Source organism: Osmerus eperlanus, chromosome 15 (genome assembly GCF_963692335.1).
Source record: "Osmerus eperlanus chromosome 15, fOsmEpe2.1, whole genome shotgun sequence".
Lineage (NCBI taxonomy): Eukaryota > Metazoa > Chordata > Actinopteri > Osmeriformes > Osmeridae > Osmerus > Osmerus eperlanus.
In genome coordinates, this window is record NC_085032.1 from 5605267 (window position 1) to 5630759 (window position 25493).

Below are 25493 nucleotides of genomic sequence, written 5' to 3' on the forward strand. Positions count from 1 at the left end.
GAGATCAAGTTGGAGACAGAGAAACCGAGCAAAAGAGACAGTGAAAAAGAGGCCGTGTGCGTGGCAGAGAGATGGAGGGACAAAGTTTGAGAACTATTGAGAAACAGCGAGAGAGAGACAGAAAGAAAGAGGAAAAAAAGAGCGCAGATTTATTTATTTATTATCTTCTTTATCATCCAATCAGCAGAGCCCCTGCATCCCCTTAGGATTCCCGTCCTCGGGCAGACAAACACATAATCAATGGTTCCCGTCAATGTCACACCATTAGAGGATTACCCTGTCTTCCCACAATCCTCTCTGATAACCAACGATAAGAGAGCATGAGGCCCAGACACAACCCAGCCACCTGCGTGAACAATGAATGACCTTTCAATAATGCCACTTTATCGTGTTTGCGTGTACGTGAGTGTGCCGCGGTGTGTGTTTGTGTTTGTGCACGTGCGTTTCCATGCGTGCGCTTGTGTTCGCGTGTGTGCATGTTATCCTACAGTTCATTTACAGCGCAACCAGAATAAAAGTGGCAAACTACTGGAAATTTGCAGTTTTAGTCAAGTAAGTGTCTTCCTCAAGGACACAAAGGTCAATCTCTTAATCAATAGCACCCTTCATTTGCAAGGTACCAGTATGTTTTACAAACTCTGCAGTTCTCCATTTGGCGAATAAACATAGATGTCAGTGTACCAGAGCAAGGACACACCATTCTGCTTAGAGCTCAAATATGTTTCCATCTCTATCAATCTCCATAATCACACTCCACAAGGACAAGATCTGTAAATTCCTTATTCTGAGACAGAAAAATGACCAGGGATTATCCTCTCGGCGGATTTCCACGAGCAGAGCTGCATTATTTCATTTGTTTTTGGGTGTTTGCGTGTCTGTGTGTCTGTGTGAACAAATTGTGTTGTCTAGGTGTTCTTAAAATCAAGACTCCATAAGCAATGCATCTTGTTGAGTAGCAGGGTAAATTATTGCTTTGTGTATGTGTGTCGGAGCGTGTGTGCGCGCGTGTGTGTGCGCGTGTGTGTGTGTGTGTGCATGCTTACCGTCTGCTCTTGACAAATAGTCTGCTCTATTGGAACTGATGACTCACTGGATTGAGCAAGAAATCTTTGGAAAACCTTCATTTTTCTTTTCCACTGAGCTACTCCAGCAGTGTGTGTGTGTGTGTATGTGTATACTACTGTCTGATCTAATGACTGGATATGCATGTAAACAGTAAAGTGATTTACTCATCCAGCAAAAAAAGCTTTTAAATATGAAGCAAATCCGCAAAATAGAATCTGTATCTCAAAGTGCTGTCAAAATCGACTTGCCTTTTACACACTGTTGCAAGATGCCGGTACACAGCTGTCCCTGAGTGTGCTAGAGTGTGTGATGGTGTGTGTGATTGTGTGTGAGGGTATGTGTGATGGTACGTGTTAGGGTGTGTGCGGTGTGTGGTAGTGTGTGTGAGGGTGACAGTGATGGTACGCATGGTGGTTTGTGTAAGGGTGTGCGACAGCATGTGTGATGGTGAGAGTGACGGCATGTAAGGCTGCGTGTGACGTTGTGTGATTGTGCGTGCAAGGGCATGTGACAGTGTGCGTGAGAGTACGCGACAGTGCGCGTGAGGGTGAGTGCGATGGCGGACTGCGAGGGCGCTCTCACCTTCAGCCAACAGGGTTAAGCCAAGGACTAGCGTGACAGAAGAGACAAGAGAAGGCCATAAGGACAGTCCCAGGAGAGAGGAGGTGTTTAAACAACCACCCCCCCCCCCCTCTACCTCTCCTCTGCCCTCTGGCAGAAACAACATGTCTGTTATGTCCGCCTCTATGCTTCCCCCCATCACCAGCAAGACCACCATATCTGGCCTTGCTTACCATCTTCTCATCGTTTCTCTGCTGTCCTCACCCAAACCCACAGGCTCTCCTTGAAGCCAGGAAAGGGATTACCTCCTGCCCGTGTCACTTCCTGTCCCCATGTACACTTCCCCCTCTGGGATTAGCACACTCCACGTACCCACAACCCCCATCTCTAGATCCCAGCATGCCCTTGTGACCCTGAGCCCCAAAGGCAGGAAGAGGGCACCCTCTCCTCCTCTCCCGGCACCTGTCACAACATATGTCCCCCCCTCCGCCTCCTCCTGACGTCTCACACACACACACACACACCACAACCCTGCAACTCAGACGCGCTGCAGCACAGGAACGCTGGGCCAAAATAAGGTGAGTCACAGAGTCGTGAGAGGAGATGAGGTGGGGAGAGGAGGGGACAAGAGAAAAGAGGAGAGCAGAGGAGAGGAGAGCAGAGGAGAGCAGAGGAGAGCAGAGGAGAGGAGAGCAGAGCAGAGCAGAGCAGAGGAGAGCAGAGGAGAGCAGAGGAGAGCAGAGGAGAGGAGAGCAGAGCAGAGGAGAGCAGAGCAGAGAAGAGCTGAGGAGAGGAGAGCAGAGGAGAGCAGAGAAGAGCAGAGGAGAGCAGAGGAGAGCAGAGGAGAGCAGAGGAGAGCAGAGAAGAGAAGAGCGGACCAGAGCAGAGGAGAGCAGAGAAGAGGAGAGCAGAGGAGAGAAGAGAAGAGCAGAGGAGAGCAGAGGAGAGCGGAGCAGAGCGGAGCAGAGGAGAGAAGAGGAAAAGGGTTCAAACCCATCGTTTATGGGGCCACCAGGATTAGCCAAGGATAAACCAGGCTTAATAAGGGATTGGGAAAACAGCCAATACTATTTGCACTTTGTAAGTGTAATTCCCCAAAAAGCATTCGGACCAATCAACCAACACATTCACTGGAAAGAGGATCTCCCTAATAGGGCCTCCCTCAGCCAATGAGCTCATCCGATTCCAAACTCCATTATGCTTTGGCAACAGGCCTCAAAACCCATTAAGAGCAGATGTGAAAAAGTGAAAGATATACAGATATAATGAGAGGTAAAGAACGACATACAGATAGATTGATTCAACAACATTTAGTTATCAACTCTAGTGACACAAATAAGTATTTCCCAGTCATGCCCTTTGGGGAATACTGGGAATATCCTGGGAATATACTGGGAATTTAAAGTCAGTTGTAAGTCAGTTGAAGCATTTAGAGGTTTCTTTTGTAGACTAGTAACTGTGTGGGGACAATGCAGAAAATCAGTGTGAAGCGGAGATTGTGTCTGAAATGGGGATTGACTCGAAATCTCTGTACAATACACTTGGAGGGCAGTCAACTAACCTTCAGGCTTAAAAGTAGGCTTAGAGAGTATTAACGTATACCTCCCTACAAAAGCACTGTCTCAACATGAAGCTCAGGATAGAAGGGGGGCATTAACACACACACACACACTAAATAAAATAACGTTTTGTCATCAAAAGGTATGTAAAACAACCACAAGATAGTCAAAGTGAGCATTCACATTGACTATCCAGTCTACTTTAAGACAAAGTAGACTGATTTCCTTCTAGTGAGTTCAGCAGTCCGCTATATACCCCCGAAGAAGCAGAGGGCAGGGTAGGGCAGAGCAGAGCAAATTTGAACACATGATTTTATGCTGTGTTAATCTGGGAAGCGTTCACATTGTTGGTGCTCGTGTAGAGATGACCACAGCCAGGGATTACACATCCGATGACGAAACCATGCATCGTATCCCACAATGCCTCTCTGCGCCCCATGCAACCCCCAGGATGGTACTAATGACAGGGACACTGGCCTACCATCCCTTGAACTAGACCTTGTATAAATCAAGCACAATCTATGGTTATGGAATGAATACATGTGAAGTGGTTTAGGAGCATTTGATTTATGGCATAGGCTCGCGTGGAAGGGGTGGTTGGAGAATACAGCATTAAGTTCCACCACCTTCCTCATGGGATTTTATCTCAGGGGCTGTGTGAGTCACAGATCAGACAGACCCCAGCTGGAAACGAGGGGAGAAGGTTTCTCCCATTAACCTCCCTCTGACACACACACACACACACACACACATTCCTCTCACCTCCTTCTCATTCCAGGACCTACCAATCAAAAAGGCTTCTGTTTCCTGATCTATCATTCTATCAACAGACAGTATAAAAGAACTAAGACGTGCACACACAAAATGCACACATGTGCACATACACACACATGCACATACACACACTCCACTTTGGCAAAGGCACAGGGCACACACACTGCAGGACTTAGTGCATCACATCCACTGTGGCACAGGCTTTACAGGCTCTGGCTATGACGTCAAGGATACCGTCACACACACACACATACACAAAAACACACACAAACAAACATACGCTCACACGCGCCCACATGCACCCTTGCGCGCACACACTCACGACCCCACTCACAAACACACATTGTAAAATATCTTTACTACGGTTGCGGCGGAGCAGTGGAATAACTCCATAATGATTGCTATTATTCTTCAATAGTCATGGTAATTGCTGACATTCATGGCTCTCTCTGTGACCTGCCTGGTCTGCTGTCGCTTTCTAAGATATTCATAGTTGACTTTGTCTGCCTTTCTTGAAAGAGAGGAGGGGGAGAGAGTGATGGAGGGAAAGAGAAAGAGAGGAAGAGGAAGTGCCGGAGCAAACGGGGGATGGAAGCGAAGGGAGAGGAAGAGAGAGAGAGAGAGAGAGAGAGAGAGAGAGAGAGAGAGAGAGAGAGAGAGAGAGAGAGAGAGAGAGAGAGAGAGAGAGAGAGAGAGAGAGAGAGAGAGAGAGAAAGAGAGAGAGTGAAAGAGCAATAAAGCACATCAAATATTCACAGGTCTATTAGGCAGAATGGTAACACCTCAGTGGTGACGTGTGGGAGGATAAATTGAAGTCTAATTGCTGAAGACTGTTGTTTGGTCCTTCCTCTGTCCTTGATGAGGAGGCATGCAGGGTTTCTCCTCGGCGTCCATCTCTTTACCCTCCCGCAACCCTGGCTTGTCTTCTCCCTCTTTCGTTCTGTCTCTGCCTCCACCCTCCCCCTCTCATCTTTCTCATCTGTCTCTCACTTCATCTCTCTCTCTCGCTCCTCCCTTTCTCTGTCTTCCTGCCTCTCTCTCTCTCTCTCCACTGAAGGGTAGCACAGCTGCCGGAGGTCACTCCAGTCTCCCACACCTGCCTCTACTGACAGACTGCAGAGAATCGCAATGGTGTAGACACACACACACAAAAACACGTACACACACACACACACACACATAAACAGTCTGACACAGCCCTTGTCTAATCCTCTCAGTTAAAACACCAGTCTTATTAGCATGCATTTAGGTCTGCTGTCTTTGTTAAGGAATACGAGCTACCGAATGACCCGATCTGTATCAGGGCCCCTGCACCGACAGAAACGCTAACTGAATTTCCTGCACCTTATCTGGCCGTGATGAAGCCATTATAGACGGCACACGCTGACAGGCACAGTCACGAGCACAAGCAGGCAGGTTAAGTTCAGAAATAACCAGGGATTTCAAAATCTTATGGGATTAGTGTCAAAGGGAATCATACCAAGAATGCAAAAACGGAGGCCTAAAAACAGACACGACAGAGACACTGCAGGGCCACACACACGCACACACGTTTTTACATTTACATTTTATTCATTTAGCAGACGCTCTTATCCAGAGCGACTTACAGTAAGTACAGGAACATTCCCCCCCGAGGCAAGTAGGGTGAAGTGCCTTGCCCAATGACACAACGTCATTTGGCACGGCCAGGAATCGAACTGGCAAACTTCAGATTACTAGCCCGATTCCCTAACCGCTCAGCCACCTGACACACACACACACATACACACACGTACACACACCCACACTGGCACACACATACATACGTACACACTCACACACACACTGCAACGAGCTAAAGGAGACATTTTCCCAATCCCTTCAGTTGTAGAGGTGAGTTACAGTAAAAGACAGCAGTGTTGAGTCTAGTGTGTCAAACAACGTCAGGGTCAGTCTGGGGGTTCATTTTGCCTGGAACGTACTGAACAAACAGGAGTCCGTGTAACAGTGCCAAACACATAGCCCACCAATCAGGTCGCAGCCCTCGACAGCCGAAGGTCATCACAGAGACACATTAATTCACACACACGCACACACTAGGGTTTGTTTTACTATCCTACCGAGGACTTGCCACTTCCATTCACAATTGTGTTATCTCTAACCCCTAATTGTAAACCTAACACAAATTCTGACCCTAAACCCCACAAACCCCTTAGAAATAGCACTTGAAGTTGGTGGCCCCCACAAGGGTAGTTTAACAAGACCACACACACACACACACAAATGACCACATCCTGCCGAGGCACATGCCCCCTCAAAAAAAGCTGCAATCTCTGAATGATTTACATGATCAGTGAATGACACGGCCTTCCCCTCGCAGTCACCTGAGCCACGCAGAGGGCCACGCCGATGATCCCCCCCGTATCCTCTTCCATCTGATGCTCCCCCGCTCTCTCCTTCTCCTCTCTGTCATCCCCCTTTCGTCAGCTCTGTCGCACGGCCCGCGACAAACAGGCAATGATGTGTGACTCTGCAAGTCACGCTGTCCTGTCATCGCTCTACGTCGGAGTGTGTGTGTGTGTGTGTGATGTATCAGCCGGTCTCATGTCTGATGGATTGACGCTCTTCGAGAATGGATGTGGCCGGGTTCATTGAGAGGAGAAGTGTATATCACTGTCCCAGGTCACGTCTGCCTGACACATTACTGCATTCTGACGAGAGTCCCGAAGAGAGGAGGAGGAGAGTAGAGAAGGGAAGTGAAGAGAAGAGAGGAGGAGATTGGCGAGGAGAGGAGAAGGGAGCCAAGACGAGGCGAGAGCAGGAAAAAAGGAGGAGAGGAGAAGAGACGGACGGAGAGAGAGACAGAGAGAGAGAGAGAGAGAGAGAGAGAGAGAGAGAGAGAGAGAGAGAGAGAGAGAGAGAGAGAAAGAAGCTAAAATGAAGCAAATGTGCTGTTTTTCTGACACATCACGAGAGGGTAGGGACTGGTGTGAACAGATGCTCCCTCATTTCTTCTGGTCCAGGCTACGACAGTTACGAATATGGTGTGCAACATTCGGACTCACATTCTGCCGTATTGGGCATTGACCCGGGCCTGAGCCTTACGGCACAGCCCGGGTCAAGGACATGGACGACTCGTCGCCTCAAATGGAGCTCTCTGGCGCTTTCTGGAGCCTTCCGCCTGAGGGAGTGTTGGATCGGGGGAAAAGGAAAGGCTCTTGACTTCCTTCCACTCACACGTCGACGGCTAGCTGAGTCATGGTGTTGTAGCCTTTCGAGGTAACGATCTCTGGATGAAGTCCAAAAAAGGAAGCCCAGGATGAGCTTGTGGGACTTGGAGTGTTTTTCTAGATGTTTGTAGTCCATGCCAGTGTTCATATGTGGACTGCAGGCCTGTGGCTGGTCCCTGGCCAGTAGACTGGAATACTAATGGACTAGATAGGGCACTCCCCCAGTCTAATTTGATTTGGGCCCAACGGCACTGGCACCATGGCTGTTCATTTAGTCATCCCTCTCTGGTGCTCCATCAGTCTCTCTCTCTCTTTATCCCTCTTTGTCCATCTCAAAAGGTTAAATTCTCTTTTCTGGACTTGGTGAAAGAAACGTGATGAAGAGGAATAGTATATAAAGTATTTATATGCATGCGAGTGTGTGCACGTGTGTTTGTGTATAGTGACTATACGGCGCATGTGAAAAAGTGCACAGTGAGCACACACAGGGAACACTCACACACACACATAACACTTCTTGATGAACACAGACCAACTTCAACATGGCGGCCGGACGACTCAGCAGAAGGATTTTATTCACTAAAGCCTCCAAACATGACATTTCCCCACTGAGGCGGGAAGTTCAAAGAGGATTGGAAGGATAAACAGCCCTTTGTATCACCACGGAGTTGACATCACTTCCCCAGGGGCTGGGGATAAGAGGGGAGGTGTGTGTATGTGTGTATGTGTGTATGTGTGTATGTGTGTATGTGTGTATGTGTGTATGTGTGTATGTGTGTATGTGTGTATTGGCATCAGGTGGCCTGTACTCGGGGGGAGATGAATGAGTCACGTGTTCAGGGTTTAGTGTTGGACCAGCATTAATAAAATTACTCGGTGCGTTTGTTTTTCTGGGTCATTTGTTGCATGTTGGGATTACAGAGCAAACAGAGATGAGGATTGGAAGAGAGAGGTAGGGAAAGGTAGAGAGAGAGAGAGAGAGAGAGAGAGAGAGAGAGAGAGAGAGAGAGAGAGAGAGAGAGAGAGAGAGAGAGAGAGAGGGAGAGGGAGGGAGGTCAAAAGTGGGGGAAGAAAGGAGAGAGGAAGGTAAGATGCAAGACCTTGCTTTTATTGGGAAAGATTTACAACCTGGATGGTTAAACGACAAGGAGGTTTAAATCCCTATCACTGTCTGGCTTAGCATGGACGAGAAGGAACAAAAGACCATCTCGCATCAAAGCTAATCAAGAGTCTTAGAGCCTCTAAGCAACATCGGCTCAATGGCCATTTACAATCATGTATATGGAGTTTAGACTTGATGACCTGCAGGGTTTGTGTTTCTTCCTCGGAGGAGCATGCTAACAACTCAGGCTAAGCCTATCCATATCCCCCCAGGAACGCACTGTTTCTAGGGCATATCGCTAGAGGGTAGGCCTATGCACTCTCATGTCATCCCACAAATAAGGGCATTTTGCATATTGTCATTCGAGTTCACATGAAAAACCTGGTTTTCAGATCAGCCTGCCACACGACTTCAGCTGCTCCCCGTTCGTATTCACTTCCATGACTTTCGCACATGCTGAGGAGAACTTTGAATTGAGCCTCCCCCCGCCCCACCCCACGGCATTTCTGGCCCACCATTCCTGATCCCAAAGCCTTTGAGGATGTCGGCGGTAGCACAGGCCCCTGTGTGGATGAATAACAGACAAGCGCCCTCTGACCAGCTGAGACAGATATATGGGTACACATATGGGTTTGGGCCCGTGGCCGGGGCCAAAACAATCCCATAAATAAAGGTTAGCTGCTCTGCTCTGCTGTGGTCCACCGGGGGCTAGACCAGGGCTGGATGGATCCCAGGGCCAGAGCTCTTGACGGGGTGCGATTGTATATGATCACTGAGCTATGGCCGAATCCATCACGACTGGACTTTTATGGGCCATACCTGAAGTAAGAGCCATATGAGGTGCCTAGCACCCATCTCTCTCTCTCTCTCTCTCTCTCTCTCTCTTTTTCACCATCTCTCTCTCACTCGCTCTATCTCTCTCCGTCTATTGTCTCTTTCCCTCTCTATTTTCTGGTCCCACCCACTTTATTTCTTTCAGTGTCTTTCTTTCTCTCTCCCCCTCTCTCTCTCTCTCTCTCTCTCTCTCTCTCTCTCTCTCTCTCTCTCTCTCTCTCTATCTGTCTGTTTTCTGAAGTGAGATCTTTCTATCCCTCTCTGTAGTGGCAACAGCCACTATAGGGGAACGACATGTGGTCTTTGCTTCAAACAAACCCTCTCTAAAAGAGGCTTGGGTCACAACAGTACAGCCAGTTTTGGGAATAGAGGGACAGAGGAGGTGAAAACAATTATGTTGTTTTGACGCCTAGAATGCTGGGTGTGGACAAAAGTGAAGAATTCCGGTGTTGAGAAAGAAAAAGGATGTGACAGGTTGAAAACAGAAAGGCTGTAATACAAAGTAGCTCTATTCAGGGGACTCTAGTTCATGCACTTTCAGAATCTCGGACGTGTAAAAGTTGTTATTCAAAACAGCAGTAATCCAGAGAACTCTAAAATGTCAAAAACCATGTGATATACATCTGCAATAAAAAGTAATATCAGGAAAACGATTAGTCTTTCTATTTGTGCCCCACAACTAAAACCTCAGGCCCAGGGTTGCAAGGGAACCAATAAAGTTGGAGTTTTAATCAAAAGTATTTTACAAGCACAGCCCCTAGGTTTGCAGGAAAATATAACAAAGAGTAATACGACTTGTCTCAAGGCTTCAGATGGACTTTCCATTACAGGTCACTCAGGCAAGTCTCACACACACACACACACACATAAATCATACATACACACAGGCATGCACGCACACTATGGCATTTCTGCCAGTCAGCCTCAATCAATGATCTGAGTATAGTCCAACCATGTTTGAGTCACAAACAGCACTAGTCGCATGTTTAATATAAGATGAAAGTAAAGGTTTTTCTCTGGCTTGAAAAATCTGTTAGCCAGGAAGCAATTATGAATCTAAGAGGAGTTATCAGAGGGTAAATTCTGTAGAGCTCTGCGGGTTTGTTTGATGTTAGTCGGAGGACAGACGTGCGCTGAACGCCTCATGAGAGACTGGCGTCCGCGCGAGGGCTTCTCGTTTGTTCCCAGCAGCACCTTGGGTGGTGGAGGCGACATGGCGCGATCTCCGTGCCCCCTGCGCTGGGAGATAAACCTTAACTCATTACAGGGCACTCGTTCTAGGGAACGGCAGGGGGGGTTACTGAATCTACGAACCTTCACAACCAAAGCACGCACGCAGTTTCAGTTGCCTTTTGGCACACAATCACACACACACACACAATCTTGAATCTTTCCTGAAGATTATTATTATTTTTTTTTAAGAAGTGTGATGAAGAGTGGAGAATTGTGTGTTTGTGTGTGCTCATGTCGGTGTGTGTAAGTAGAGTGGCAGGGACTTCCATTTGACATTTGTTCACGCTCTAAACCTTCCCCATATCTGCAATTCCCTAAATGGGGCCTGAAGTACACCAACGACTTTTCTAATCCACAGCAACGGAGACAGAAATACTCGGTGCGGGTGTGCACAAACGGAAAATGTCAGAGGGTTCATTTTCAGGGATGACATTGGGCCATAGCGTGACGACTGCGTGCATAAGGCCTGCGCTTCTGACTGAGGTAATTATGCCGGCTAATTAGCAGGTGCAGGCGGTGCCATTCACAGGTTGTGAAGTGATCAATTAACAAGCTCCAATCAGGCAGGTACGAGGCAGGCAAGTCGAGACACAGAAGACAGGCTCCAGCCAAGCTGAAGCCCTCCCCCGTCATCCCCCCCCCCCCACCCAGCCAAAACACGCACTTTGCGGACTGTTTATTAGCCAGCCATAGAGACGAATCAAACATTGTATAATTATTTGGTCTCCGTGTTGGGTTACTAATATGGGAGGCACGATGTGGGTGCTGTCGTGAGCTGGCCTAATATTTATAATCGTAAAGTGGTTATGAGTGGTTGGGAATTATTAATAGAGTAGATTCAGCTCGTTTATAGGCTAATGGTGAACTTTCTCTAATTTAACTCTTTTGATCCCCTGCTGATAGTGTTACTGTACTGTTATAAGATGAATCTCTGTAAGACAAACATTGGGCAAAAGCTATATCACTGCTAGTGAAATCGAAGGCGTTATGCACATTATTAAGAAAATTGAGATAACAGAGCTTACCTACTTCCAGACCTTGTCCAAAACTACCTTTTTAAAAAGAGCGACACACACACAAGTTCCGAATGATTAAACACGACATATGCGATCGTAGCGAGAGAACTGAACATGAAAAAAAGGTAGAGCTATATAAATACGGAACCATCTGTTCAGCGTTCTGCTGAGTGAGGTATCGTATTTATTACGCCCTGTGTGAAAAACAGATTGGCCGTGCCGGCGGGAGGGCGAGCGAGGTCCAGAAAGTCTCGGGCTTAGAGCTGCTTCCGAGAGGGCAGTTTGCCTTAATTACATCATCAGCGTAGGCCACACAGTCTGCTATCTCAACCCCCCGACCGTGTGTGTCGGAAGACTCTCAAATAGCATACTTCTTTCCATTTTCTTTCAGTACGTCGGCCTCCTGCAGCTTCCCAAGTAGGCCTTCTGCAGTGCGAATACAATTGGGACTTACTCATTTCTCCTAAGTGCGCCTTGAACTTTGACCCTCTTGCTCATACATCTGTCACAGTTCGTGGCGCAAAATGTTAACCTTGTTGAAAGAATGGTGCAAACATGTCCCCCCCCCCCCCCCCCCCCTACAGCTAACCTGAGACACAACCAGAGGGCAACCAGAGCTTTGTTTACTTTGTCCGTAGTTCAGTTGATGTTGTGCAGAGGATTGTGGCTCTGACTGGCCAGAAAATCATCCTGGCTTGCAAACAATGCAACAGGATACAGTAAGACTCCATTTTTTTGGGGGGGGCACACATTTGACATACTATGTATTGGGACACAGAAAATCATTTTGTGGCATACTATATAGTATGGTAGTATCGGTAAGGGGACATAGAGAACCATATAGTGGGCATAGGGATTGCAGGGTTGGGCGCATGTCAGAAAAGGTTGTTGTTACAACCGCTGTGCATTACCATTGTGATAGCTGTAGGGAGATTCTGGGGGATCAGTAGTCTCAGGTGATGAGGCTTGACTGGGCTATTAATAATGTTGGTTACACAAGGTGTTGATATGTGTGTTCCTGAGAGGGGAGATTTGAGAGGGGGGGAGACGCAAACGTTAGCTGAGGACATTGAGTGGAGCAATGACGGACATGCTCTCATACGAATGTATGTGTACAATATATCAGTCAATCTCTCAGGTTTCTTTCCATAATTAAAGAGTTATAGTGCTTGCATTGTCCGTGTCTTGTATACATAAAGGTTAGGGTGATTGTGAGGGGTTGGGTTAGTAAGAAAGAACACAAAAGTTGTATATACTATGTATATGTATATTCAAGCAATAGCTCATGACAGGCTGTGGTATGTGGCTATTGTAGCACTGCCAGGGGCAATGTTCGACTAACACATGCGTAGTGGTACTGAATTGGGCCAAGGAATTACATAACTGCTGTGGTACATGGTGCACATATATTACAGGGCTATGAACCAATCAGATTGCTTTATTTCCGTTTTGTGTATTCATGTCATACAATGCATATCTACAATACAGTCAGTCGATCTGTCATCTACGTTCCTTCCTTCTTCTCCTCACCCTGCACCTGCCTGACTTCAGGGCAGCCATTTGCCAGAAGTGACTTGTACTAAATGTCAGACATCTTTAAATTACATGTTATATTGAGACCCAAGTTGTGTCTGAGGCTTTGGGGTAATAATTCATCACTCAAGCATGACACCATCAAACACGACAGGTTTCCCAGCTATGTCTGCCCTCTACAAGAACCAAAGTGTCAAAAGAAAAGCCCCCATAAATCCATGGTTTCATCAGTCAAGTCTCAGTTTCCATTCCCTGTGATTTGAGACATGTTCAAATGCACATCTGTGACATGCTATAGACAACGTCACATCGCACGATTGTTCAAACTTTTCAAGACATCATTTTATGAAGCCAAAGCTCAAAGGCTTTCTTATCGCTAAAATGACTTTGACCAGAAAGACTATCATTTAACCATAATCTGCCGGTACTGCCAAATCAATAAACAAGATAATGGAGTGTGATCCAATCATTAAACACAAAGTTAGAAAAACAACAATGTGAGCTTGGAACAAAAGCTTATTCCAGGACTCTCTCTCTTTCGTCCAACGCTCAGAGAGAGAGAGACAAGGCACGACTCAGCTGCCTTCCGGCCAAGCAATTGCTAACCACCTGGAATGATGGGTAATCTGAGCCCGCAGCCAATCAATGGCTAAGTGATAATGCAATCAAGAGATGAGTCCAGATTGAAAAGCTGGGAAGACTCAGACCGTATCAATCGATACTGGAGGGGAAGCCGGTTGGCTTTGAAGGAGACACTGACATCACCGCGTCGCAGATGTGCAGAGTGCATGAGCTGGTCTGAATAGAACATATTATCTGAGAGAAGAACAGACAGTACCAAGTCTTTTCAAACTCGGGAACGACTGGTAACTTTCAAGCTTAGGTGAAAGCTATCTTCCAAACCCCTTCAAAAGGTACATTACAGCCTTTATAAGACCTTTCACAAGATGATGAACTTAAAGGCTTAAAGCCTTTCCCCTTATCACTCCTGTACCAAGAACATGTGGAACCATAACAGTGTTGAAATATAACTTCTGACAAGCAGGGACTATACATCACAACAAGCAATCTGCCACAATGCTAAGTCGTAACCTGTGTGTTTTAGCGCTTTCCGCCGCCCACGTACGAGGAGTGAGCGAGCTACGCGCGGACGGACGCCCAGCTGTTTCACGTCACATTAGCCACAAGAGCAATGTTCTCACAAATATTCCTGAGTGTGCATCATCGAGCTCACCTCTGCTTTACAAAACAACACACTCCAAAGCAGATTCTCTGCAGGACTGACCTGCTTTCAGGAAAAAAAATTTTTTTTCGATTTTTTGTTGCACATTTACACTGAATGAATGTCAAGTGATATGTAAAAGTGTAGGTTCGATGTTCCATGCGTTCAAGTAAAACATCCCCGAAGCTGTTGAAATGCACACAAAGTTGTTCCGGTTAATAACTGTAACTGTTAAATGTACTACAAAAAAAACGGTTACAAAAATGTTTGCATGTTGCATTTTTATAAATGAATTTATTTGAGTCTTTGTCACACATTTTAAATCATCAGTGGTTATACTGTTCATATGTTCCTGGCCTTAAAACCACATCCTATGATTTTGTATTGTCATCTAACATGACTGCTTCTTACAAGGCAAAGTGAAGTCAAGACATATCATTTAAATGTTGAATTTGCAGAAAAGTTCTGAATTACAGTACTTCTGGGTAGGGCTACTGCCTCATGGGAGTTTGTTAGAAGAGCATGCTTAAAGAAATCTTCTGGCTCCTCTGGCTTATCTCTGTGTTTATGCAGAAGTGTTACAACCACCATGGACAATATGACTCAACATTCCTCAGAAAAGGACAGTCATGTCTAAACAGTGTAAACTATCTTTACAAGTCATTGTCAACTTTTAATGGCTGCCTGAAGTTTGAGTGAATACTGCTCTGCCCGAGGACATTTTGAAGTGTTGATAAAATATTGGGAGAATATGCAAGGATTACTTACATCCTTTCCAGCTATACTCAAATAACCTCCCAAAAGAATGGAAATTCCCAAGCATGGCCAGACAATCTAATTGCCCTCGTTTAGCAGGAAATCCACTCTTTAACCCAACTCTTTTGATGAACAGATGCTCTCTCCCTCTATTTCTTTGTCGTTCTCTCCATTTCAAACTCTCTTTCTTCCCCTGTTCAATATGCAAGTCCTGATGTATACCTCGTCATTGTAGGACAGCCATACTTTAATGAAACACCACGACGCTCCAAAACTGACTCATCATATTCCCTATAGACTGCAGAGGAAATATCATTACGGTGATGAATCATTATGGAGATGAAGGTATGAGAGCATGTGTCAATTAGAGGGTTTGTGTGTGCGTGTTTGTGTGTGTGTGACAGTGACAGAGTGTGACCAAAAGTGTGTGAGTGTGAGTGTGAACATGAGAGGCAGGACGGGAAAAACTGTGAATGACCTCCAGAGTGACCTCAGTGGCGGGCACTGATTGCATGTGTTGAAATAGCCATCCCCAGACAATTAGATACACACACACACACACACAGCCACGCAAATGCACACACGCCCACACACACATTCAAGCCAAACGGTGTTCCCGTTGTTGACTGAATGTGGTTTGTCAGTCTCGGAGGTTGTGCTCGCCTCGTCCGCAGAGTGGGAGTGTGACTCAGTCCTTGGTTCCCTTGGCCTTTCCTTGTCCTTCCTGCCTGAGCCTGTCCCCTGGAACACACAAGACACACACACACACACACAAACCACTCCCTCCTGGGTGTTTCTATACATAACACAGCTGACCCCCCCCTCACACACACACACACACACACACACCACCACCACCACCACCTCCCCCTCCCTTGGTACCAAGCCTTTGTAAAATTGTGTAAAAAGCTGTACTACCACACACACACACACACACACACCTCTGGTAACCCACGCTCCAAGCTTCATCTCTTCTCTGTAACCCCTTAGCCCCCAGCACCCGTGCGGCAAAACAAGAGCGAGATGGAGACAAGCTCAAAGGTTGAACACTGCACATACACTGTTTACGTCTCATGGTTAGACACAGAGTCAATGCACTTCCTCTGTTTGGTGTCTGCGTAGTGTCTCGGACAGATTTTGGCTCACTCTGGGCGTCCACGTGCGTGTGTGTGAGAGAGAGGCAGGGAAAAAGAAAGAGAGAAAATGAGATGGAGAGAGAAAAGCATACGGGGATCAAGAGATACTGTAGATAGAGTGTGTGTTTGGTGATGGGGTTTATGGAACAGAGCATCGTCAAGGTTAGATACCCCGTAGCCCCCTCCCTCACACACACACACACACACACGCTCACACACACACACGCTCACACACACACACACACACACACACACACACACACACACACACACACACACACACACACACACACACTGTTCCCAGACCAGTGGAGCCTGCTTACCTCCTGCTCTGCTAATGTAATAATAAATGAGTACCAGTCATGTAGTCCCTACATGCTAGTCCCTGTTTGCTCCCAAAGGTGTTTCCATGATTAAACAGTGATTACAGAATATTATTAAACACTCCTGAATAGATCCACCAAGCTGAAAGACTCTGATTCACTGAACAAGGAGGACTACAATAGCATATCAATTAGCATTAGCACCTGCATTAGCACAAAACTGCTCTCTGATGTTGTACAAATCAGTGTTTAATTTTTTTTTTTTTTATACAAAGGTGAGGGCAAGGGCGTTGTTAGACATAACTCTACTGGGGCACAGGCCCCTATTCATATCCTTTTTTTTTCTTCTTTCAAGCTTGCTGCGCACAATTCACTACTAGGCTTTAGAAACTCCCATTGCTTAACCCACTATACAACAGTTCAGGGAAACAAGTTTGATATCAGCTTTGGCAGGGACATCAATAGTTAACAGGGCTCTAGAGTGCGACCAATTTGGTGCCGCATTGTGCGACCAAATTTGGTCGCACAATGCGACCAAAATGTGTACTGGTGCGACTAAATTTTTTCCTAGGTCGCACCGGTGCACCTAACCTCCTCGCATCCGCTGTCTCTCCACAAACGAAGCATTTGTTATCCTAAGACGGAACTGACACTCATGGTTGGATCATATCGTGGTCTAAACCAATCAGAGACAGAGATGGGGCGGGTCTTTGCCTCTGATTGGCTGTGGTCCAGATATTCCTGTAGCTCCGTGCTGTGTGATTGAAATTACGACCTGAGCACTAGTCAGTTTAGCAGACCTGGGCATTGTATGGCCCGCGGGCCATAACCGGCCACAGGCTGTCTCAATCCGGCCAGCGTGAGGTAAATCAAAAATTTAAAATAAATAAATGTGTTGAGCGGTAGTAAATATGTAGTCCTGAAAGACTACAGTGATCAAGCGATTTACATATGTGCGCTTGCGCAACCTCACCGACAGGAGAGTTAGCTGTTGGTTAGACCTCGAAAATGAAAAACTTTGCCACTGATTAACTTTTAACAAGACATGGACTTCTAAGTATCTGTTTACTGAGGTCAAAGTGAAAGCTGTGAAGAAAAAAAACTAACGCGGACATAATAAGAACTTGACTGATTCAGTGGGCGCGGGCTGATGGTTTGCTAGTTGAACTGCAGACCCTGATCATTACCTGTCAGCTGTCCTTCGCATATCCACCTCAGACATTCAGACAGATTTCGATGCACTTGTTCAAGCTCACTGGATTTCTCTCACAGAACAAAATGAACTGAAAAAACGTATTGCTTTTTGTATAAAGTTGATCAATTCCACATCTTTAACATACTACAAAACAACTTTTCAGTGTTTGTGAAGATTAACTGGTTACAAATAAAATGAAACACTGTTGTTGTTGTTTATACTGTTTATTACTTCTATAATCTTTCCTATTTGACCTACACCAAAATCTAAAATATTTATATAAACAGAACATATAAACAGAATATCCTTATTCTTCTGATAACCAGTAGCAGCTAATCAAAATATATACTTTACTGCTTTTTACAATGGGAGAAAATGAATAGTGAGCAAATTGATGAGGCCCTCCAACACATTTCAGGTTTCTCATGTGGCCCCTTGTAAAAATGAATTGTGGACCCCTGAGTTACGAAGCTGGGCCATGGAGCTAACCCATGGAGCTAGGATTTTGATGCTAGGGAGAGTGTGGCAAGATGATTTAGCCAAGGCCATAGGGCAAGAAGGCCAAATTACAGGTGTTGGCCATATGAAGGGCATGCGACAGCAAGGTGGGACCCGCTATAAGACTTTGAGCCATGAAATGTTAGGTCTCAGTTCAGGGAAGCACTTTTAAACAGTAGCACTTTCTATTTTGAAATGTTTTATTTTGCTTAAAATGTTTTAGTTTGGTAGCTCAGTGAAGCACTTAAAATAACACTTCAAATAAAAAATATATTTACCTACACCTTATTCTTGTTTAAGATCATTTACATAATATATATGAATGTATATGGAGCGTGATAAAAAGGTGACCTTGAAATTGTGGCGACGCAAGGAAAAATTTGGGTGCACCTAAATTTTGTGCTGGTGCACCTAAATAAAAAAGTTAGGCGCACCAGTGCAACCAAGGCAACAAGTTAGTCTGGAGCCCTGGTTAACAAGAGAGGGTACAATTTCTGGGGAAATTGTAGGGTGTGCTTGCTTGCGTCGGTTGCACAGGGGTCCGTTTTTGAATGACATTTTTACAACTGATATTTCTGTATATTTTATATAAAAATGCATACTTATTATTTATAAAGATTACATAGATTTAAAAGCATTTTTTTTGCTGCTCATTTACAACTGAAAATACGAGTGAAGTGTAGAATGAAATAGATGTCTTCTCATTTCCCCTGCAAGAGGCAGCCTCATCGTTGAATCAAAACGAATAAATTTGGCAGACCGGTGTAAAAATTGACCTAATCTCTATGATTTAAACGTCATTTTAAGTTTTTCCCTTCTCATGATATTTTCAGGCATTTAGCCTACTCATTGCATTCATTCATTAATAAAGAACCCCCTTTGAAGATTATTCTACGACGTTACCCGGCAGTAGAAGATGGAATCGCGATTCAAACAGTACCATCTGCTAACTGAAAATATGCCCCCCAAAACGTAAATAAGCTTGACATTTATTTAGTGGAAAATCGCTCATTCATAAAAAGCTCACTGGTAGCGATCATTGTCAGTAACAACGCCAAATGCGATATAGCCCTGTGTGGAGAAGCTGCCCCGGTAAATTGTACTACTACGGTACAGTACTAGACTACTGCTGTGTTCGTCTTGGTAGCGATTGCGTTGGTTGAATTGGATTTAACGTTCCGTTGTACGGTTTAAGCTGAAATTAATTATTTTCATGAACAGATTGACAACGTTTAGGCTGTGGCAATGAAGTTCAGGTTAGTAGTTAGATAGACTTTTGATTTAAGTAAGGGGAGTGCCGAACATGTTCTGTCGCCGTTTGATTTCCTAAACAGCTGTGTAGTGTAGATGTTTTTGTAGTGTGTCTCGCGTAAGCTACAGCGTTGCAGTGAGCTACACTGGTTTGAAACCACAGGCAATGGTAATTTCACCAACAAATCGTTTACTAATGTCTGAATAAATCCTACAACGAAAATGTATATGTGAGGAATGTTTATTTTAACGATTGAAAACAGATAACGCTACATCATAGACCACTGTAGTATGTGTTGCCCGAGCAACACAGGCTAATGTCATGATGCTAATACTTCAGTGAAATAGTAGACTACTGTTTCCGAAAGTAGATGTACTTCCTTAATAATATCAGCTTATACTTTACATTACACATCACAATTGTGTGTCATATCACAAAGTAAAATGAGTAAATAGTTATCACCCTGGACTCTTTGCTTGTGGCGTTTCTGCAGCTGCCTTGCAGTAAAGCTATAGTTAGCCTAGCTATCCCCCAAGTTAACAGATGCGAAATGAATGTTCTGCCAAAGGTAGTCACGCGTGTTTTCGTGACGTTAGTGACGTAGTGACGTTAGTAACGTCAGTGACTGTGGCTAGCAAATTAGCCACCGTTAGCTTCACTTTTCGCCACAAAAGCTTAACTTGAGCCTAAACCATGCAACGGAACGTAAATTACAATAGAAGCAACTCAATCGCTACCAAGACGAAACTTTTGACACCTATGTTGTCTATGTAGGCCAAATATTGACTGAGTTTTAGGGGGGCAAAAAGAAATAATAACTAGAGAGAGTACAATTTCTGGGGAAATTGTAGGGTGTGCTTGCTTGCTTCGGTTGCACCAGGGGTCAGTTTTTTTATAAAATGTTTACAACTGATATTCCTGTGTATTTTATATAAAAATGCATACTTATTATTTATAAAGATTACATAGATTTAAAAGCATCTTTTTTTTGCTGCTCATTTACAACTCAAAATACGAGTTACGTGTAGAATGAAATATGATGTTTTCTCATTTCCCCTGCAAGAGGCAGCCTCATCATAGCTGAATCAACTAATAAATTTGGCAGACCGGTGTAAAAATTGACATAATCTCTATGACTTAAACGTCCTTTTAAGTTTTCCCTTCTCGTGATATTTTCAGGCATTTAGCCTACTCATATTGCATTCATTCATTAATAAAGAACCCCCTTTGAAGATTATTCTACGACGTTACCGGCAGTAGAAGATGGAATCGCGATTCAAACATTACCATCTGCTAACTGAAAAAATGCCCCCAAAAACGTAAATAAGCTTGACATTTATTTAGTGGAAAATCGCTCATTCATAAAAAGCTCACTGGTAGCGATCATTGTCAGTAACAACGCCAAATGCGATATAGCCCTGTGTGGAGAAGCTGCCCCGGTAAATTGTACTACTACAGTACAGTACTAGACTACTGCTGTGTTCGTCTTGGTAGCGATTGCGTTGGTTGAATTCGATTGAACGTTCCGTTGTACGGTTTAGGCTGAAATTAATTATTTTCATGAACAGATTGACAAAGTTTAGGCTGTGGCAATGAAGTTCAGGTTAGTAGTCAGATAGTTCACCTATTGAAAGACTTTTGATTTAAGTAAGAGTGCCGAACATGTTCTGTCGCCGTTTGACTTCCTAAACAGCTGTGTACTGGTAGATGTTTTTGTAGTGTGTCTCGCGTAGGCTACAGCGTTGCAGTGAGCAACACTGGTTTGAAACCACAGGTAATGATAATTTCACCAACAAATCGTTTACTTGTAATGTAATGTCATAATAAATCCTACAACGAAAATGTATTTGTGAGGAATGTTTATTTTAACGATTGAAAACAGATGCATCATAGACCACTGTAGTATGTGTTGCCCGGGCAACAGAGGCTAATTTCATGCTAATGCTTCAGTGAAATAGTAGACTACCGTTTCCGAAAGTAGATGTGGGCCTACTTCCTTAATAATATCAGCTAATATTGTACATTACATTTCACAAATGTGTTTCACATCACAAAGTAAAATGAGTAAATAGTTATCATCCTGGCCTCTTTGCTTGTGGCATTTCTGCAGCTGCCTTGCAGTAAAGCTATAGTTAGCCTAGCTATACCCCAAGTTAACAGATGCGAAACGAATGTTCTGCTACAGGTAGTCACGCGTGTTTTCGTGACGTTAGTGACGTAGTGACGTTAGTAACGTCAGTGACTGGCTAGCAAATTAGCCACCGTTAGCTTCACTTTTCGCCACAAAAACTTAACTTGAGCCTAAACCATGCAACGGAACGTAAATAAAAATACAAGCAACTCAATCGCTACCAAGACGAAACTTTTGACACCTAGGTTGTCTATGTAGGCCAAATATTGACAAAGATTTAGGGGGGCAAAAATAAATAATAATAATAAATATATATGTGAGAGAACAAAGGTTGTGCTCTCGCCAAAGGCTTGAGCACACCCAATAATAATATATATGTGAGAGAACAAAGGTTGTGCCCTTGCCGAAGGCAAAGCACACCCAATGAGAGCATGCACATTTAGAAACGATCTTTAGTTTTGTAATGTTTTCTCAGCGTACCTCAATTCTGACTTGTGTGCCGAGTCCGACACCTGGACTTCTGTGTGCGTGCTGCAGTGGCTATTTGGCAAGCTCAGAAGAGCGCACTGACATGGAATTCTGCGTGCATCGGTTTGTGTTTTCGGTTAAACACTTTTACAAGCGTTGATTGGGAGACTGCGTCTATTTTTTCCGGGATTATCAATCTAAATTAATGCACTGACTAATAAAGTAAATTGTTAAAACTCAAACTTTAGATTTTACTGGGGCACAGCAGATTTATACTGGGGCACGTGCCCCAGTAAAAAGGGTCTAACGACGCCCCTGGGTGAGGGTGCAATTGTCTGAGGAAAGGAGAAAACCGCAGAGATAAGACTTGAATGTGGTACTGGCTCTTTATTGTTTATTGTGAAGCTGGGCTTGTTCACAATGGGTTTCCATAAAAGGTTGTCCGTGACGTGACCACGGAAAATCGATGCAGTTCAGGTAGCTGGGATGTGTTGCCGCTGTGCTGGGGATGGGCTTACCTTTGTGACGTCTTCTTGTATTTCCTTCTGTGGGGAGAAAAGAAAGATGGTCGCATTAGTCTCCTCACATCACATCTGATTATTCCAATCTGTCAAACGCTCGGATTAGAGACATCCAGCATATTAATCCATGGGAATGGTTGGTTCTGCTATAGAAGACTGACGTCACGATGACATCAGAAATCCACATGTCTGGGATGACCTTTGACGCAAGGACGCCTGTGATCTTTTGGTGGTCATCCAATCATGACCTTGCTTGTACTCAGTATGATTGTGTATGCGTGTGTGTGTGTGTGTGTGTGTGTGTGTGTGTGTGAGCGCGCATGTCGGCGTGTGCGTGCCTTTTGATCTATCCGTCCGTGTTTCTAGGAAAACTCTGGTGTTTTCTCTGTGGGCTTGTTGTTTAATTCCGAACATGGACCCCAACCCATCACAAGCCCTGGAGCCTTTAAACAGGAACCGTGCTGCAACTTTAATGTCTGCATGTCTGTGGGGCTCCAGACCCCGCCTGCCGAACACTACCCAGAAGGCCCGTAAAGACACGGTAATGGCCGTGCCAGACTTTATGGGCGTCAGGGTTAAAGTGTGTGCGTGTGTTGTGTGTGTGTGTGTTGTGTGTACGTGTGTTGTGTGCGTTTGGACGGGAATAGCGAGTCTGAGTGAATGCGAAGGCAGAGAGGCGTTCGCTAGAGGTAGGGACGGCCAGAACAGCGAAGCGATCAGGAGAGGTAAGGGTGTGTGTGTGGGGGGGGGGGGGGGGGGGGAAGGGGGAGGGGACAGCAAGGCATTCAGGAGAGAAAGGGAGGATGGTCGATCATTGTCATCAGTGAGGACTGATGAGGTATGAGCTCCCTGTGTTTGTGGTGACTGGCAAATAATGACAGTCTGGGCCTGCCTGGGACATGCATACAACTGTGTCTAGTAGACGTGTGTGTTTATGTAGAACTGTGAGTGTGTGTGTGTGTACGTGCGTGTGGTGTAGTGTTACCTGAATGTCGGGTATGCTCTGGTGACCCTGTGTGCATTTTGACATGCTCATATTGCACATCATTCATAGTGGAGCATGAAGAGGGAATTCCACTAAAGCTACGGGATCAACGCTGGGACGGGTTTGCGAGATCACACACCGGGTTTGTCTGCGTGTGTGCGTCTGTGTCGGAGCGTGTGTGTCTGTGCTCTCGTGTGCGCGGCTGCGTGCGTGTCTGCGTGTGTGATTTCCTGAGCAGCTGTTGTTAGCCGTCAAGTGAACCTGAGGTTGATTGGGCCTTTTGGCAGAAATGATGGTGTCATAAAACAAGACCGAACGGATGCTTTCCCTGACGCCACAACAACAGAGAAGACGGCAGACCCAGAACAGGCGAAGGGGTTACCTTTCAGTTCGTTGACAAAAAGTTATTTGACCATATTGTCTTGAATCACGTCCGATGTTTTCACATCTAGGAGCTAGGGCAGAGGAAGGATGATTAACCGTCTGTAACGGTCAGCGTTCAACTGTTTGTTGACTGCCTGCGTAACACCTCCGCAGCCTGTTCCTGTGTGTGTGTGTGTGTGTGTGTGTGTGTCGGTGGATGTTCGTGTTTGCTGCTTTATGCTACATTAACCTGATTGCTGCATGAACTTTACCTCCAAATCATCTGATCAAGGCGATCGGGAATACAACCTCTGGCAATTACAACAGGATGAGCCTCAGAGTCAAGGACGGGCAATGGAAATAGGAAAAACAACATTCTGTTGTTGCGTCTTCATGTCCCCTTTCTCTGTCATGACTCTGTATTGCAGTCTTCTCTACTTCTATGTTTTGTGTTTCTCAAGTTGTCCCTCGCTGATCAAGCTTGAGAAGTAGGCGTACTCTATTATTTGGAGGTGGATGTAGAAAGATGCTTCTTTACCAGAACCAAGCATTACCGTGGTGGGTTGGATTCAGAATAGAGCACATTGTGAACAGACCAACACCGAGAAAGTATCCATCTCAAACAACGACGTTGGATTTAAAATACAAAACACAAACCACTCTCCTCACCACAACTGAGAGTTTGTATAGTATGTAAGTAGAGTGTAAAGTCAAGATAGAGACTCAAGACAAGATAGTCCAAACCCATAAAGATGCATCAATGACCACACAAAGAGAGCAGCACAGCATCCCCAAAAGAGGGTAAAGACACACTTACAACAGAATCCAAACCAAAAGGGAGAACATTCTAGTTTAGGATCGTCTTGTATACTTACAGCCCCCTGAGTCTGAGCCAGATCTTCTCTATCTGGTCCGGTTGTAGGTACTTCAGAGAGTTGCTCTCAAAATCCTCTATCTCCTTGGTGGGCGATTCCATGTCGAAGATATCTACCAGGCGAAAAGACATGAAGAGAAAATTCCTTCCCTTTTGGGCCAGAGCCCACTTCACACGCGCCGGAGGAGAATATCAAGTTGTCTTCTTTTTTGTTCCGTGCGCCGGGATACTGTTTTCCCTCCCTGGTGTCTGAGCCTGCTTGCCTTGATCCACTGGCTGGCTTCCCCTATCCCATCTCTGTCAGTGTGACAGCTGGAGTGTGTCCTCGCATCCTCTTCCCGCCCTCCGCATCCCTCCCTCTCTCTATCTCTCTCTCTCTCTCTCTCTCTCGCTCTCTCTCGCTCTCTCTCGCTCTCTCTCGCTCTCTCTCGCTCTCTGTGGGTCTGCTGGCGGAGCTGCGCGAGGAGGCTCCGGTCCTGTGCAGATCTGCGCTCTCTCTCTCTCTCTCTCTCTCTCTCTCTCTCTCTCTCTCTCTCTCTCTCTCTCTCTCTCTCTCTCTCTCTCTCTCTCTCTCTCTCTCTCTCTCTCTCTCAAACTCCGCTGTCTCTCCTCCGGAACGCTCCCACACTCAGCGACTCAGGTACGCACTGAGCGCGTGCATAGGAGAGGGAGGGCGGGGGCTGGGGGATGAGGGGGAGGGTTGGCCAGTAGAGTCAACGCTCCACCTCTCTAATATCAGACAGGGGGAGTGACAAAGGGTACAAGGGGATTGAGGGTCTGCCAACGTCGTCAAACAGAGCATCAAACAGAGGCTGTTGGTCTACTGGAGCTAGAGCTAATGTTACCACTGGAATCTGAACTAAACCCAAGAAGAGAAGGGATA

At 45.5% G+C, this 25493-nt stretch overlaps 1 protein-coding gene across 1 annotated transcript in view; it reads right to left on the minus strand.

The window, feature by feature from the left end:
- pde1ca (phosphodiesterase 1C, calmodulin-dependent a) overlaps nt 1–24945 on the minus strand; it is a 46079-nt gene extending 21134 nt beyond the window's left edge. Inside the window, 2 exon segments of the mRNA XM_062479757.1 lie at nt 22386–22412; nt 24612–24945. Of these exon segments, the coding sequence (XP_062335741.1) occupies nt 22386–22412; nt 24612–24742 (158 nt within the window). The 5' untranslated portion in view covers nt 24743–24945.
- Between the last annotated feature and the right edge of the window lie 548 nt (nt 24946–25493).